Here is a 17,351-nt window from a genome sequence, read left to right on the forward strand (position 1 = left end):
GTGGGAGCCCTCCCTCCAGTCAGTTAGGGGAGAGGGTGACTTCTTCCTGTCTTTAGAAGAGGTGAGATTCTGCTCTCCCATATCATGAGGCAAGGGTCTCACTCCACAGCATCCTCTCTGGCAGATCCAATACTTGCAACGTTCGTATCATACCTTTGAACACAGAGTATTGCAGGTAGGTGTCCCTCCAACACATCATTGCTTTAGGGATGTGCACATTTACACAGCTTCTTTCTTAGGGAACGTTAGCTTCCCTGAGTTACAAAACTCATTACATTGATGTTCTTTTTAAAAAAAAAAAAAAAAGTAAGATTGTATCTGTTGTCATTTTGTGTATATACTGTGAATGTTTGGAACCAAATTATTAGTTTTGGAGATCATAAAAGTTGTGGGTTTTGGGGTTTCTTTTTTTTTTAGATTTTTTAAATCCATCCAGTCAGTGATCACAAATGTCTAGGCATTAGCTTTAATTCAGTAAGAACATATATTTCATACTTTGAGCTTAGAGCTTTGAAGTGTAGTTCTAAAACCTAGTTTTGACAAATACTGAAAGCCAGCCACGATGCCTGGGACTCATGGTTTAATGGTATAAACAAATGTGTTTAAATTTTATCAAGCACTAGGGGCCTGATCCTATAACTCTAATGTAGGAAAGTGCTGCTGAATACCAGCTTGGGCTCTGTATATTTTAATTTCATCACTATCTTATTGTAAATTTATGTAGTGTCCTGGTTTCAGCTGGGATAGAGTTAATTTTCTTCCTAGTAGCTGGTATAGTGCTGTGTTTTGGATTTAGTATGAGAATAATGTTGATAACACACTGATGTTTTAGTTGTTGCTAAGTAGTGCTTACACTAAGTCAAGGACTTTTCAGCTTCCCATGCTCTGCCAGGTGCACAAGAAGCTGGGATGGGGCACAGCCAGGACAGCTGATCCAGACTGGCCAAAGGGCTATTCCATATCATATGACATCATGATCAGTATATAAACTGGGGAGAGTTGGCTGGGGGGCAGCGATCGCTGCTCGGGGACGTGCTGGGCATTGGTTGGCGGGTCGTGAGCAATATATAGTGTATCACTTGCTTTTAATATTATTATTATTATTATTATTATTACTACTACTACTACTACTACTACTACTACTACTACTATTACTACTATTCTATTTCATTTTACTTCAATTATTAAACTGTTCTTATCTCAACCCACGAGTTTTCTGACTTTCACCCTTCCAATTCTCTCCTGCATCCCGCTGGAGTGGGGGGAGGGAGTGAGCGGCTGTGTGGTGCTTAGTTGCTGGCTGGGGTTAAGCCATGACACATAGATTAATATTAAATGGATATTTAACAGCAATATTTTGTCAATAATTATGCCTATTCAGAAATGCAGTTGATTTTCAGGTTCTAGGACAAATGACTTGAGAAGAGGTTTGACCAAATGGAAGTGTCATGTAATTGCTATTCTGCAGCTGTGGTAGATCCAAGGTGGCAGCTCTATAGAAGTTAAGAATTTTGCGTAGGATCTATTTATTTTACATGACAGGTCTTGCATTTTATTTTTGTTAAAAAGTATTGATTTCTATGGGAAACTCAGTGCTGAATACATTTGGGGACAAATAGGGTATACTGCCTTTCCATTATTGACATTGATTTGTTCCAGGTCAGTAGCAACAAAAGCTTCCAGCATCTGATTCCTATAATGTGGAGTTGTAGGGAACCGGTGAGGTTGGCTCTTCACTGGTTTGACAACTGATCCACATCATGAAATCTGTAGTCAGGATTTTAGGAATGGGTAGAAATATATTAACGGTGGGGGGAAGAATGAGGTGGGTCTTGGCTGTGGGAAGCCTGCCTGGAATTGTGCACCTCAGAATTGAAACAACCAAATTTACAACCAGCAGTCTGGAGTCTTCTTCCCTGTTTAATATTGATTTCTTAAATAGACCCACTTATTTCAGTAAAACCACTTGCTAAGTAAGGAAGTATATACGTCAAGTGTTGAACTGTTGAAGCAAATCTGCAAAATGGGATGTACTTTTAGGCTTAGTGGAAGTTGCATGGAGACTTAATTAACCTTTTACCTCAAGATGTCCTTTTCCATCCTTCGCTTAAATTTTGACTCACATTGATGGCTGAGGTAGTCCTTGATGTCTTGTGCAAGTTTCTCTATATTGGTTCTGCAAAGATTCTGAAAAGAGTCTTATGTTATTGTTAATGTTATGCCTCACTTCCTTTAAAAAGCTTGATTTTAATGCCACTGTCAATTACCTTAACCAGAATTAAATTAGTGTGCATGTAGTTTTCAGGTGTGACCTTATTTGATGAGGACAGATTGGGGGAAGTTGGCTAGAAACATTTGTGAGGTAGGATCTTGGGGGGAAAAAAAAAAAAAGATAGACATTTTTAGAAATGCTTCTTACCTAGATTGCATCCTAGAAATTAATTGACTTGAAAATGTTGCAGCCAACTCCTTTTTTCAGTGTCTTAACTTTGAATCATTGTTTGAGGTTATTTGAGGCTTTTTTCTGTTTCTTTTTTTCCCTTTTAGATTCTAAAAAATATGGGGTTTACAAAATATACTACCTGTATCCTAAAGAGGCATTTTTTTCTTAAGGAGAGAGTGAGGACTTCATTTAGTAGTGCTGTCATTCTGGCACCTTTCAAGAACATGATAATCTCTTGCAGTTTTAATTAAAAGGTAAAGTCATTGCTTTCCTAATAAGTGCACCCTGCTGTATCATTCCAGAGTCAGGAGCCAATCTGCTTTGTCCAATACTGGTTATTTATTCTCTGTGAATTAAAATGCACATCTTTCTCTAGGTGCGATTGATCTTTCAAATAGCTGATTTTAGTCAAACCATGCAGCTGCAGCATATGTCAGGTCTGAAAGATGAAATGACATGGTAGTATTAGCAGGCAAGCTACATGTTTGCAATGCAGCTCAGTGCTATTTAGTTAATGTTGTTTGGGAATGAGAATAATGACATGCAAGGAAATACATCCTTGAATTTAACCTACATATGTCTTGGGATGCAACTCCACAGTGCTCAGTACCAATTTGAAAATTGGTGGGACCAATCTAGGCTATCTACAGAGGGTATGTCTTTTCCTCAGGAGCTCTACGTAAATGACTACAATTTCCCTGACTGATGTCCACTGACATCAGTCTTTCGGCTCCCTTTGCTTCCACAGAGGAAGGCTATGCTCAGTCTTTTTGAAAAACAGGTTTTAAAAACTACCTGTAAGCTCCAGCTCCTCCTGCCTCTGTGGTGCTCACATGAAATGTGTTGCTCATGACTGGCTCAACAGATGCCACCTTTTACCTGTTCAAACTGGTAGCCAAATATCCCAGCTCATTCACATTATGTCTGGGTCTTTAGCTTGGTAGCATATCCCTCCTGTAGACCAAATGGACTAAAGATCTGTCTATAGGTGTCCTGAGATTGTGGAACATTTCTTCAAAATGTATCATGAAGAGTCTGACCCCCGTGTCATGCTGCAAGCTTTGCTGCTTTGTTGTGATGTACCCCAAAGGATTCGACCCTGGCAGGGGTCAGAATGGGGAAGCCCCCACTCTCTCCTGAAGACTTCAGCACTGGTGGGCTACCATCTTCCTGCAAAGGAGTGCTTGTATATCAGTGTGTCAGGGGACTCGCGTCCATTCATTGGCCCCTTTGATAGATCCTAGTAGTCTGCTTAGTCCCTTAGCTTCAACTGAACAAGAAGATAGGTAGGGTTTTCTTCCGGCCCTCTTGGCTGCAAGTGGAGATGCATGCTGCTTAGAAGCACCAGTAGCGAGACCGCTACTAGAACAAGGCTGGACCTGCCATTTCTACTGTGCCTGTGGGTCCTCTGTGACCAAGAAGGACCAGATTTCTTCCAGGACTATTAGAAAAGACTGTATTGTTTCTCAGCCTTGCATCCATGTCTGTTAGCTGCTCCTTTGTCTAGTTAACAATTTGAAATATCTTCTTGAGGCATACTTTGATTAGCAGAGCTAATGAGGCAGTGGCTGCCTGGCAGACTGGAGCAATAATTTATGCCAGCAGTTTACAACAAAAGGGTTACAAGAGAAAAAAGATTTAACCCTTAGGAAAGTCAGTTGTGTTAGTGAAGCAGCTGCTGTTCAGTGACGAATATTGTCACACCAAAGTGGAGGTCAGTCTGGGAGTTTAATTCTCTGGCACGGACCATTTCTCTTTCCTCCTTATTCCCTCCCTCATCATGAGGCCTGTGCATTAATGTGATTCCAGAGACCATTGCTCTTCTAGGAATCGATACCCGTTTCATAGATGTAACTCGGCTAGGCGGCTTGATTCCCATGATGCTTTTTACTTTCAAGGCCAGCATGCTGATATATGTATTTTTTCCTTCGTCTAATGTCCATGGCGTGAAAGCTGTATATTTTCACACTGCTTTGTGGTTTTGGGGATAGGCAACATCAACAGAACCTGCAGAACGTCAGGAGAATGCGAAGTTTGGTGGAGTTTCACCATGGCTGGGCAGCAGTGAATTTGTATGCAAAAAGGGAGGGCTTGTGGATGTACTGTAGGTAAGTGGAGGCTGGGGTGGCCAGATTCACTCAGGGGGCGGGCAGCAAATGTACTTGCATTGCAGATTGTGGGGTTTTTGTTTGTTTTGCCTCATTAGTTCTGAGGGCTGTATAAAATGTAGAAGTGGCCTCACCTTCTGCCCTTAATGTCATGCCTTAAGTTTTCTGTGAGGCTTACCTGAGGTCAGCTAGTTATTGAGCAAAGAAAAATGGTTAATGAAGAAATAAAGTGCGATTCTTGGCCTGTTTATGGTAGGTTTTGCAGTGTTTATGAGCAAATTCTGTAGAAAACCTGTAAAAATTAATACCTCTTCACAAACAGAACTGTAAGGTTTAATGCTTCTGGCAAATAATATATAGCTCTAAAGGATTCGAAATAAAATGTGTTCCTTTAGGTACTGAGGTGTTGTTATTATATGTCTTAAAAACGGCTATAACTTTTCACGCAGAAAAATTAAATTGCATGAAGCAATGAAGCCAAATCAACAAAGGCAAAGAAATGTAGAGCTAAAGCTGCCATTGGGTTTTTAATTTAGCCCTTGGTAACTAGATATTGCTGCGCATACGGTTCCCTGCCAGAGAATCCCCAAGGATTGGCAGTGTTGCATGCTTTAAGATGGCACTGAAAGTTTAAGAAGCTTATGGTGGAGCAATAGTATAGGTCTCACTGAAATCCACAAAGTCAAGGCCATTGGGAGTCAAGGCTCCTGTTTCAGCAGTCATTGGGAAAGTGACTTGCTGTTCTAAGTACTGTCTTAAAACCTAGTTGAACACAACTACACCGAGGCATGGGTTGAGACAAGGTCAGCTTTGCTGAAAACTGACTTTGCTGATGGTTAAAAGTTTTGGACTTTCAGCAACGTGCCTGATGTCTCCTCATGTAGCAGTGAGCTTGGAAACCAGGCTAAAGCTTCCACTGCGCACTGGCAAAATTCAGTTTTGCCTCACCAGAGCTGCAGTTGGTAAAAGTTAATTTCATGGGAAAAATGAGAGTGGCTGAGGAGGACTGAGTAGGTGTTGGGACTTCATTGGGTTGTGGATGGGGAAGGAGGCCTTGAAGGGCTGTGGTGAAAGAAGTTGGCATGGCAGGGTATGTTGGCAGCAGGTGCTGTCTGGCTTGTGCCCTGCTACATTATATAAGCAAGATCGAACAATGTATTGGGCTTTTACGGACGGGTTAATGAAAGTTGTTGGAGCAGTGGATGCATGTACATTTGTCTTTTTGGGTCATTAAGTACCAGATTTCTTGAAGAACCCATCATATGTCAGCTCCTATATAGGTACTTAGTTTCTAGAAACATTGATCATCTAGCTTCTCCAGTCCCTAATGAGAGCTGTTGGGTGTTAAAGTCCTTTTGAAAATATAGGCACTTTTTATGTTTCTGAGTAGGGAGATGAGCACTGTGGAGAACTGTTTGAGCTAAAAATGGCTGAGCAGTGTTGAAAATTGAGCCCTAGGAATCCATCTTTCCTATATCTGTGTTGAGGAAGACTGAACGATAATGTTAGTAAGAGCAGACTCTGTCCCTCTGTGGCAACTGGGGACCAGATCAGGTGCGTATAGTTAATTTTTAAATAAACAAGGCTGCAGGTCAGTTCCCTGGTGCCTTGGGGATATCTTTGGAGTAGAGGGCTACTTTCTGTAAGGCTATCTGCCAGCCTTTGAGGCCGTCCATTCTGTATTCACACTCAGCTACCGCACAGTTCTCTGCACTGTTTGTGAAATACCTAAAATGCTGTGGGTACTGGAGAGCAAACTGAGGACGCGGCATAGCAATTGCCTAGGAACGGTTTGAAGAAAAGGCATGAATCGCCAGCTGCCTTTGACAGTTGTTTGTCTTTCTGAATATGGTATTTTGTCACTTACCATCCATGCTGTATTACATAGCAGATTGTTGTTTACTCTTATATTCTGCTTTTAGAATTTTTGCAACCAGTAAATGACTTATCAAGAAAATATGTTTATGTAGAAAATGAAGTGTCAAATTATCCACTGTTTCGATTACTTGGGTGGTTGTTATTTTTTTCCCGTAATTGACTTCTCTGAAAACTCTTTCTTCTCAGAGGGGCCGCTGTGTTGTCAATCGTGCCAAATTGTATGAGATTATGTGCTACAGTTTTGTGACAGAAACTGATATTCATTAGGAAGTTGTGATCACTGTAATAAAAAGTAATGAAAAGGAGATGCACAGTTGTCTTTTGAAAACATGACAAGCATTCTCTTCTTTCCTCCTCTTTCAGTGCCTGTCAATCTGCAGCTCCTTTAAATTACCACTTATGTGTACAGTGATTTCACTCTTCCATTGACTAACCTTGTGAGACCATACATTCAACAGGAGGCATTTCTAATGGGTCCACTGCTTACAGAAGGTTCTTGGTATCTGACTCATCTTGGCAGAGGGAGAGAGGAAGAACTGGGGAGAGAAAGGGAAAATTGGAAGAATGGAGGAAGATTAATGGAGATTGCGTTGCGTTCTTTTCCTCTGCTCATCAGTCACAGCTCTGAGCACTTTTGCAGTGGTTTGCTGGTGAGAGAAGCGGTTGGTCACACACACTAGCACCTTACAACATTGCAATGACTGTTCTCTCCTTGCCGCGCTTCTCAGCCAAATATAAATGTTAATACCTTGACCTCAAAGAAGACAACAAGTGATGGAGGTCAGCAGGTTAAGAGTGGCAGTACCATATGAAGGCACAGCTCAGGCTTCTCTTCACTTATCTCTAGCAAAGTGCACACAAAAGTAATGAGGGTTCACATCTACTTGCTATCTCTCCTGATTTAGCTCAGTTAACTAGCTGAGGCAGTAAGTTAATTTTTCCTTGGGCATTGATATTCAGGAAGCACTTTGGAGCTGTAACTAAGATCAGAGCTCCGTTATTTTAGTCATTGTGTGCATATGTACTAAGAACTTAAATCTCTTTTATTGAGCCAGTGTATTTTGTCTTGCATTGTTGCAGGCTTAGCTGACATGCAGTCAGTCACTTTTTAAGCCGCAATAACCTTTCTGCATGCCTTACCTCAGAGACTCATACCCTTTCCTGCTGAGATAACTGTATTAAAGCCAAGAGAACACAAAGGCATAAGAAGAAGAAAGAACTCGCTAGCAAGACTGCTGCTGGCCCCTGATGTTTGTGAGTGACAGATTTAAATCCATGCTTAACATGGTCTGGACTTCCAAGGCTGGACAGATAATACTGAGCACCACGAGTGCTGTTTACTGGGGGATCTTTTGGAAGAGAAGCTTCTGCCCACTCTTTATGTACGTGAGTGATCCTCATGGCTTCTTTCGAAGAACAGAGCAGTTCCTCCCAGTGTTGAGACACAGTCAGCTGCTTCATTGCCATACATGAATGTGCTGGTTGATGGCCGTCTGCTCCTAAGAGATGGTTACATTTCATCAGCACCCTACAAAACACAGTTGTTAAAATCTTTCCTGAAAAGAATGCTGAATTGCTCCAGTTGCTGTATTATTTTCACCTGGGAACGTTCTCCCTAAGCCTGCTCTGAGTTAATTGAAAATAATAGTCAGCATCAGTCAGTTAGTTAAAAAGTTTTCCAAGATGGGTTTACTCATGACACCTTGTCTCACTGCTGTTATTGACAGAAATAATGCAGTACTGAGACACTACCCATTTAAACTGTAAATACTAAACTGGATTAAGTAGATTTTTCTCTCACTAAAATCCTTTCCAATGCATTAATGAAATACAATTTGAAATGGCAGTGATAATAAGTACCACCTTAATCCTCCTTTGCTTTCCTGCCTCTGGCTGTTTAGTTCAGTCGCATGAAGGTCAATAGTAAATTAATGTTGTGGACAGAGGGGTTTATCCTTGTTACCAGTGCTGTTGGGAAGCAGGTTCATAGCTACCACTCACTGGTTTGTACCATCTTTTACCACTGGTGTTCTGTGGGTAAGGGGAAAGGACAGCAGTCATCTGATTTCTTATTATTTCCTAGATGCTTTTGTAGGCTCCATCATCACATTAGCTGAGTGCCTCCCAGTCTTTGTTATATCAGGCCTCTCACTGTCCTTTTTAGAGATGGAGAAAGCAGTCTCCTCATTTATGGAGGTGGTCCTGAAATGCAGAGAGAGTGAGTAATTCCTTGGTCACAGAGGGAGCTGAATCCCATCCCCTGCGGTGCCTGTGCAGCACCCCAGTGATAGCTGGGAAATAAGCAGGATGTATGCTCTAGGCAAAATCCCAGCTTGCTTTCTCCAAAAACATGAGGTCCACCCAAGACGCTGTCTGACTCCATGTCCAAAAGATGCTACCTTTTTTGTTAACTTCACACCGGGTGGACTTCAGTCTTGAAGGGTAGGCAGGAACTTTTCTAGATAAAGTGGAATTTTTCTGCCTCATTTGGGACAAACTGCAGTTGTATCTAGTTTTCGAGAAAAATATCTTCTGGACTTGTCTTAGACTTCAGTGGTTTAATTAGCAGCTGGTAGCCCCATTGACTCAAGTTGTTTTATAAAGAATTCCTGGGCTTTCCAAATAGCAGTGCCTCTATTTATATTTACCTCTGTACGACTGAGTGAAAGAGATTTTGAAAACATGTTGTGAGGGAGAGGACAATGACTTCTCAACTGAGATGCAGAGCAGGGGTATTACAGGCCACGAAGCAGCTGCACAACCTATAGGTCTCGCTGTGTGCTTATCAGTCAGCATTAAGGACAGGATGATATGAATGAGGTCATTTATTTCACGGTTTGAAGATGAAGAAGATGCAAAAAGTCAGTTTAACTGAAGCTGCTTTAAAGTTTGAAGGTTCTCCACTTAGTAATCTAGCTTTACATGGGTGTACTGAATGATGGTCAATGCAAATAAGTGTTTAGCACACTGGAAGAAAGGGGGTGGAAAGGAGGGGGGAGAGAGAGGGATCCATACTATGTTATTCCCCAGCTGTTTTACTTGATTTGAAAGGAAAATGCACCATTTTAATTTTGCAGCAAGAATGGAATGATTTTATTGCTTTATGCTGGTGTAAGCAGTTAGGAGAACTTTCTGTGCCTGCTTAATGTGAGGATCTAGCCCTTAGTTTGACTTCTAGCTTTTTTTCCCAATATCACGCAAAGTCCGAAATACATTTTTTCCCTCCTTTGTAGGGACTTGAAGTATTATTTTCAAAAGACCAATTCAGAGTGATTGCACACCAGACCGGATGCTGAATGGGACCTCAAATGTGACACTAATCTGCCTCATTCACTTTGAAAAAGCAAATTCTTTGTGTGTTTTCCTTTTAAAGTCAGGGCTGAAGGCATCCGCTTTCCCTGCATGCAGTACTTGAGCTCTATGGATTGAAGAAAGAAGGGCGTAAGAGGAAGATACTGCTAACAAAATAAAATATATCTTTGGCTTTTTACAGCAGATTATCTGGGAGGAGGGTCTCTTCAGTGTGAGTAAAACTTGTCAGTTGCGTGGTGATTAAAGTGTACTAAAAGACATACAAGAACTGTTCAGGCTTACCTCAGCAAAGCTACATTTCCTCCATTCTCCTGTTTGCCTTTGGTGTAGCCTAGGTCTTGGCACTCTTTCTGCAAAGAGATGTGATCATTCCCTTCCTATCCACCATTCATTCAGATCTGTGGTTTGCAAGAGAGGAAACTAATTCATGTAGGCAGGTAGCACAAAACTCTCGTTCTTTCTTCTCCCCACCCTTGGAAGAAGATAGTCATTGATTCACTGAGATGCTTTTCATATCAAAATTCGCTATAAAGCCCGACCAGTATAATCTATGGGAACAAATGGTATTTCTTCGTAGATTTTGCTGAACAGGCATCAGTGAGAGGTACCATTGCAACTAGACCGGACTAAAGTTTTTTGCCACATGAGTATAAAATAGTTTTTTTTTTCCCCCAGGTGTAACTTATGAAGGGCACCGTGATTGCAGATACTAGTTTGACCTTCAGGACAGCCTTCAGGGCCTGACATTCTCCTGGGACTTTTTTGAAGGGGGATGGCTGGCTAGTTGTGTCAGTTGGCTTTGGTTTGTGGCCTGCCATTTGGACCACATACAGAGATTGATCAGACTTGCACAGTCTCAAATCTTTACTCTCTCCTAGTGTGACATATAAGATACTTGGATAGTCTCCTTCCAGCTTCTGCAGTGCCAAAAGCAGCCTTACTGTCAAGCGCATATATTATGTCCAGCCATCATGACGAAGACATCAGTGGGAGTACGCGAACTCCTCCCATGTGTCTACAAAGCAAGGTCATAAAGTGCAGCAGCAGAAGATATAAATGAAATACCAAAGTTTTCTAACAATAAACATAGTCAAGTACTGGAATTGCTTGCCTAGGGATGCTGTATAATATGGGATATGCAGTATTTAAATATTCTGAAAAACAGGTTAAACAAACCTCTTTCAGAAATGGTTTTAGATGTAGATGGTCTGTTCAGCCTGGAGAACAGGAGACTGAGGGGAGACCTCATCGCGGTCTACAGCTTCCTCGCAAGGGAAGGAGGGGGGGCAGGTGCTGATCTCTTCTCCCTGACGACCAATGATAGGACCCAAGGGAGCGCCAGGAAGATATGCCAGGGGCGGTTTAGGTTGGACATTAGGAAAAGGTTCTTCACCCAGAGGGTGGTGGAGCACTGGAACAGGCTCCCCCAGGAGATGGTCATGGCGCCAAGCGTGACAACATTCAAGAGGCATTTGGACAACGCCCTCAGACATATAGTGTGATTTTTGGGGTTGTCCTATGCAGGGACAGGAGTTGGACTCGATGATCCTTGTGGGTCCCTTCCAGCTCAGGATATTCTATGATTCTGTGATAATATACCTTCAGACAAAGGAATGGATTAGGTGAACTACTGAGATTCCTTCTGCTCTACTTTTTATGATTTCTTGAACATATTAACAGAGCTGTGGAAAGCTTTTGGCATCTTTTTCGTCTGTTGCCCTGTAAGAAATGATCTCTTGGAAAATCAGTGTAGAAAATTGTCCCCAAACCATTGGGTAACGTGAATGAATTCCTTCTCCTGAGTTTTGTTCAGGAATTGAGAACTTATTTTTCAATATACCTGTTAAGACTGTAAAGGGCTTTGATGACATGGGTGTATGTGTGATATATAGCTTTCCAAGCAAGCTTTACTGATGGCAAATATATATGTGTTTGTGTTTAATGCATAGGAAACAACGTTATGAGGACCATCCATGGTGTAGGAGAGATGATGACCCAAATGGTACTGAGCAGAGGATCTATATTTCCCATCAGTGCCCCTGATGTACAGCCAAGCATTCACCCAAGCAAGCAAGCCAGTACCTCAGACAGTGAAGATGTGATCGTAATGGACACCAAATTGAAAATCATTGAGATTTTGCAGGTAATAATGATTGGTGGAATATTACATAGCCGTTTCACAATTATTTGCTTATTCACATAGTGGTAATTTCTGTTACCTGCATCCTTACTATTCACTGGGCTGATCATTGTAAAAATAAGACTGTGATACGAAGAAGACGACTCCTCTGTGTGAACAACAGTACAGTTGTGATCCTCACTCTTACACCTGCTTCATTTCTGAAGGAAGTAGATGCTGTAGAAACTGTCACTGTAACTGTGAAAAGGCAGAACTTGTCCTTTAATCTGCCTCACTAATGTTTTCTGAAGACACCGTGTCTGTTTCCAGTCTCGTTAACACTCATTTTACCCTAGGGTAGATTACTTAACTTTAGTATTTGACTTTTCCTTTACAGTAGTTTGGTGAAGGGCAGAATTGGACCTAGACCTACTGAAGTCATGCAAGGCCATGCACTTTTGAAGTCCATTTCAGATTTCCACTGTTAGATTAAGAATAGTCTGTGGGCTGCTGTGATTTTTCTCCCAGCTGAACTGACAAGCTATATGACACTAGCAGGCCTCCTGAGATATAATTTTCACTTTGTGCTATTAGTAAGTGAAGTGGCACACATTTGTTCTGTATATCAAATCCCAGTTTCTGCAGTACTTATGCCCTGAAGGAATGTTCCAGTGTTTTCTATAAATTCTGCGGATCTGTTGGTAGGATTCCATTTGTTCTGACTGCTTATAAATGATGTAGATTACCTTAATTACTTGTCATCTGAAAGACTATCAGTTGTTAAGAGTATCCACAATACTGCATGCTTTGGTTCCAGAGCTCCTTTAGTTGAAGGCTTATGGTGAAAGAGTGAGTGTTATGAGGTTATTACCTAAATAATACCATTCATGTGTATTGCTTCTCATTTTCATTTGTTTTTTGACTGAGTTTCTCTCCATACTGTCTTGGTCTACTGGCTGATGCCTAGGAGGATGATTCCAGGACACCAACCTCGTCCTGTGCATTCACCTTTAGATTTGTGCAACGTGCAGATTAGCACGTTGTCACGTGTTGGGTGAGTCACAGTAAATGTGCATATATATGACCTTAGTTCACAAGAAATGCAAAATAATTCAGTTTTGTTTAATATGCAATGAAGAAGGATTAATTTAAATCACGTTACCTTTCATTGCTGTGCTATTACCCTAAAAGGCAAGTAAGAATATTTTAGATTTATTGTATTATCATGCAAAGCTAGTACAGTGGTGATTAAAGCTCTTCTATTCTAAGAAATATTTCAGTTTATAATAATTTAATTCTCAATATATCCTCTTATTCCTTTAAGTAAAGGCATTTTTTTACTTAACACTTTCCATTCTGCCATCAGCCAGAATTAAACAGATGGCCTGATAGACATAGTTGACTATGCGTGGACTTGGGAAATGTTTATTTTTAAAAATCTCACTTGTACAATTATAGGGTAACTTGATCATGGAACCAACATAAACTTGCCTTTTTCTTTTTTGTCAGAAGATTTTAAAGAAAAGATACTGTTTATTAAATTGACATTTTATTTGCTTTTAGATGGCATAGTCCTAGTTACCCTAGTCAAATCCTATTACAGTTGTCTGGGTCTGGGAAGCTTGTATGACTTTAGTTAGGGATCAAAGAAACAGGTTGCCACCATTTGCTAAGTCATCACCTGTTGCCTGAGTCTTGGTAGCTTAACATATGTGCTTTCACGCCCCCTGACTCTGAAATATGTGAAGTGATCTTAAACCTCTGTCATTGTATACTTATATTTACTGTGGGCAAGGAGCATAAGTGTGGGAAATGCTGAAACTCGGCTGATGGGCAGTTGGTTGGTGAAGTGTCAGATGTATATGTGTCAGTCCTCAAACTGGTACTGATGTCTCCAGCCAAGTTATTTTCCTCACTCTTCCAATAGAAAAGCAGCACTTCCAGGTTTGAATTAGGATTTTTCCTGTATGAGTTTCCAATTTCACAGCTGAGGAGCAAAAGGCACCAACAATTAGAAGAAAGCAGAGCACTGAGCGAGGGCGATCTCTGCTACCATTACAGTGGTAGCTTCCAAAGCCAAATTTTTTTTGCCGCATGCTGGCAACACTACTAGGAGCTCATGGAGGACATGCTGTTTGCTCCTCACATCCTTAGCTGATCACTAGCAATGTAAAAAAAAAAAGACAATGCCAAGCTTGTGCTTCACTTCATGGGAGCCTGCAGTTACTGCAGCATCGCTGCCCTTGGCTGTCAGACATCTGAGAAGCTGAGCCTTGAACCTGTCGTCTTTACTCTCAATCCCACTCCACTTCTTATCTTCATGGGGCATTAGAAGTCCAGCTGAAATATGAAATAATCGGATTCAGCATGGGTTTGAGTGTACTGATCTGGCTTGCAGGCAGTGAGGACAAGGCAGCGTCCTGGAGCCCCTGGACAAATCCAGTCTGCTGCTTAGTATTCAGCAGTCGTTAGAGTTCAGTATGTCTCAGGATGGTCGGAGGGAAGAAAGAAATCACAGAAAACTGATGAATGTAATGGATTCTTTTTTTGTAGTGGACATATGTACTTAAAATAATCATGTATCCCTATACGTTTCACCACAGAAAAATCCTAACCCATGTTACCAAAGGCAGAAGAAAAGTCTTATTTTAAACTTTTTTCTTGTAGTTTATTCTCAGTGTTAGACTGGACTATAGAATATCCTACATGCTGTCTATCTATAAGAGGGAGTTTGGGGAAAACAATGAAAACGTTGATAGCTCTACAACATCCCCGCCTGACTCACCAGGGATTGCCTCAGGTACATGTCACTATTATATTGCAATGTAAAATAATTCTGCGTAGACTAGTGCAAGCAACGAACTCAACTATACCAGGGAGATGCATGCCGCTTAAAGTTGAAAAGCTTGTGGAAAAATGAAGATCTTAAGGAATCCCATAAAAATAAGATTTTTGCTGTCCTGTCCTCCTCTAACAAAAATGTGATTCCTTTTTCCCATGATGAGAATTTATTCTCTTATTTGTACTCTTCCCAAAACACTGCACGATGACAAATGTAGTGCAGCATAGATAACGAAAAAATGTTTGGGGTTGGATGAGGACACATTTAAGTGAGGTGAATATGGTATGGGAATGGAGTGGCTTTCCAGGGAGCGTTCCCGTGCACACAGAAATGCTCCAAAGGCTGACAGCTGTCTATGTGACCACCTTCAAGTAGGGGAGAATTGCTTTAGTTGGAGGTGCTGTATAACAGAGGGGGTGGCTAAGGAGTACTAAAGTCTTAAGTAGTAAGGTATATTAAAGCTATTCTAAAACAAAATTATGGTGTCATAAATGATTTGGCTTATGATAAATACTCTAAAGGTCATGTTTCTCATTTAGTTGCTTTGTGGGGGTTGGCTCATCTAAAAAAAAAACAAAACGTTAAGTTTCATATTCTCTGTCATCTGCGGGTCACTGGTGGTGGTTTGTACAGCTCCTAGCACCATAGGGATCTGGTTCATCCCTAGAATTTGGCTCTCCCTCAGTAATAGTAATACACAGTTTTACTCTGCCCCTTGTCCTGTTTCTTCCCTACCACTCTTGCAGATAGCGAATTTTACCTAGTTCAGGAATGCGTAGTTAGACCTTTACTTGATAACATCTACTTCAAAGAGAAACAGTTCTTTTTTGCTGTGCAGATTAAACAATTATCACTGGCTTTTTAAAGTTTATTTTTGTTTTGATTGCTTTCCAGCAATTGTTCCTGACATAGATGAAATTGCAGCTCAGGCTGAAACCATGTTTGCTGGCAGGTATGTTATCTGAAGTTTTATCTCTCTGTATTCATCTCTTCACACTGTTATTTCTCATGGACAATCTCTGTTTATTCTGTGTGTGTTTTCATGTCTCTTTCTCTTCCTTTGAAGACTACCTATTACATAGACAGAAAAGTGCCAGAAAAGCCCTGGATTTCAAATAAGCAAACAGCCCAGTAGGTATGGATGGTTGTGGGATTGGAAATGACCCCCCTCTTAGTTTTAAGAGTTGGTAGAAATTTTTTGCCTTGTTCCCAAAGGCACCTGGGGAATGGTGTACAGGTGTATTGGGCTAAAACACACTAATTATTTATTTCTCTTATAATGCCTCACATGGGTGCTTTTAAAGAAAGACCTTTTCTTGGTGTACCTTATGGCTGTAGCCCCAGATTTCTTGGATCAGTAGGTTACTGTTGACCCTCAGTATTTCCCATAGATTACATGACCAGTTGTCATTGCACCTTGTCTTTGAACTTATTAAGAAAGTTATGTCAACAATAATAATCTCTTTCATATGATTCCTCAGATCCACTGTGGACCACTTGCCATGATCTTCTGGACCACCAGAGGCCTGCAGATCACAAGTTACGCTTGCAGAGCTTTGGCAGTGGTTTCAGCTATGCTGTGAACAAAAAAAAAAAAAAAAAGTACAGAAAATATCTCCACTGGAGAGTTATTACCATTATCACTATATTGGTTTAATTTTATGGGTATAATTATGATTATACCAGTAAAAATGAATTCCATTTAGACAAGGCCATAGACTTTAAATTTTTTCTTGGAGCTAGGGAGAAGGATCCGCAGTATGGGCGTTCTGATCTTTCCTCTCTCAGTCCCTTATGCGTTCTCAATCTTTACCAGTGAGAGCAATGCCTCCAGTCCTCTCCCTGAACTCACATAATGTAAAACAACACACAGCCCTTGGCATCTGCATCTTTAAAATGAACAGCGACTTGAATGGTTTCTTGGAAACGTTATTTCTGCTTTGATATGTTAAGTGTAAATCTGCTTTCTGCTGTTCCAGATTATAAATATGATTGCAGAAATATGATGCTTTTGGCAATTCTTACTATTTTTGAGTTTATTTTTTCTTAAATGAAATTTTAATAGCAGCTGAAAAGGGAAGGAGCGAAAAGGAAAGGGCCAAATTAATCTCTGATGAAATGCTGTTTACTTCAATTAATTTGGACTGGGGATGAGCTTGGCACAACTTATCCAAGCCATAAATGAATGTTTTTGCAATATTTGACACATTTCATATATCCTTACTTTCATTTTGTAGTGTCCATTCTGCTACAAGATTGCTGCAACAGCATATAACTGTAGGATTGAAGTCCTTTTAAAATATGTTAGTGATGTTTATAGTTTCCATCCTGCAGTGTATTTGATTTGGTTTTAAGAGCTCTGTCAAATGGAGATTGTGCGTACAGGCATATTTATGTCAAAAGCTTTTATTTTTTCTTATTTATTTTACTTTATTTGGTCCTTTTTTCCCATTTCTGTTGCAGAAAGGAGAAGAATGCGGTTCAGCTTGATGATGAAGGGGGCAGAACTTTTTTACGGGTCCTCATTCACCTCATCATGCATGACTACCCTCCTTTGCTCTCAGGTGCTCTGCACCTGCTATTTAAGCACTTCAGCCAGCGAGCAGAAGTTCTGCAAGCATTTAAACAGGTATGGATGGGCATAGCTTT

General features: G+C 40.7%; 1 protein-coding gene across 5 annotated transcripts in view; it reads left to right on the forward strand.

The window, feature by feature from the left end:
* The window catches only part of ITPR2 (inositol 1,4,5-trisphosphate receptor type 2), a 271,778-nt gene that overhangs the window by 95,838 nt on the left and 158,589 nt on the right, over nt 1-17,351 (forward strand). For all 5 annotated transcript variants that reach the window (XM_082310914.1, XM_082310915.1, XM_082310916.1 and 2 more), the window contains 4 exons: nt 11,691-11,884; nt 14,528-14,660; nt 15,597-15,654; nt 17,166-17,331. In XM_082310914.1, coding sequence (XP_082167040.1) covers nt 11,691-11,884; nt 14,528-14,660; nt 15,597-15,654; nt 17,166-17,331 — 551 coding nt within the window. The remainder of the gene's footprint in view (nt 1-11,690; nt 11,885-14,527; nt 14,661-15,596; nt 15,655-17,165; nt 17,332-17,351) is intronic.

This window comes from Platalea leucorodia (assembly GCF_965183815.1).
Source record: "Platalea leucorodia genome assembly, chromosome: 4".
Taxonomy (NCBI): domain Eukaryota; kingdom Metazoa; phylum Chordata; class Aves; order Pelecaniformes; family Threskiornithidae; genus Platalea; species Platalea leucorodia.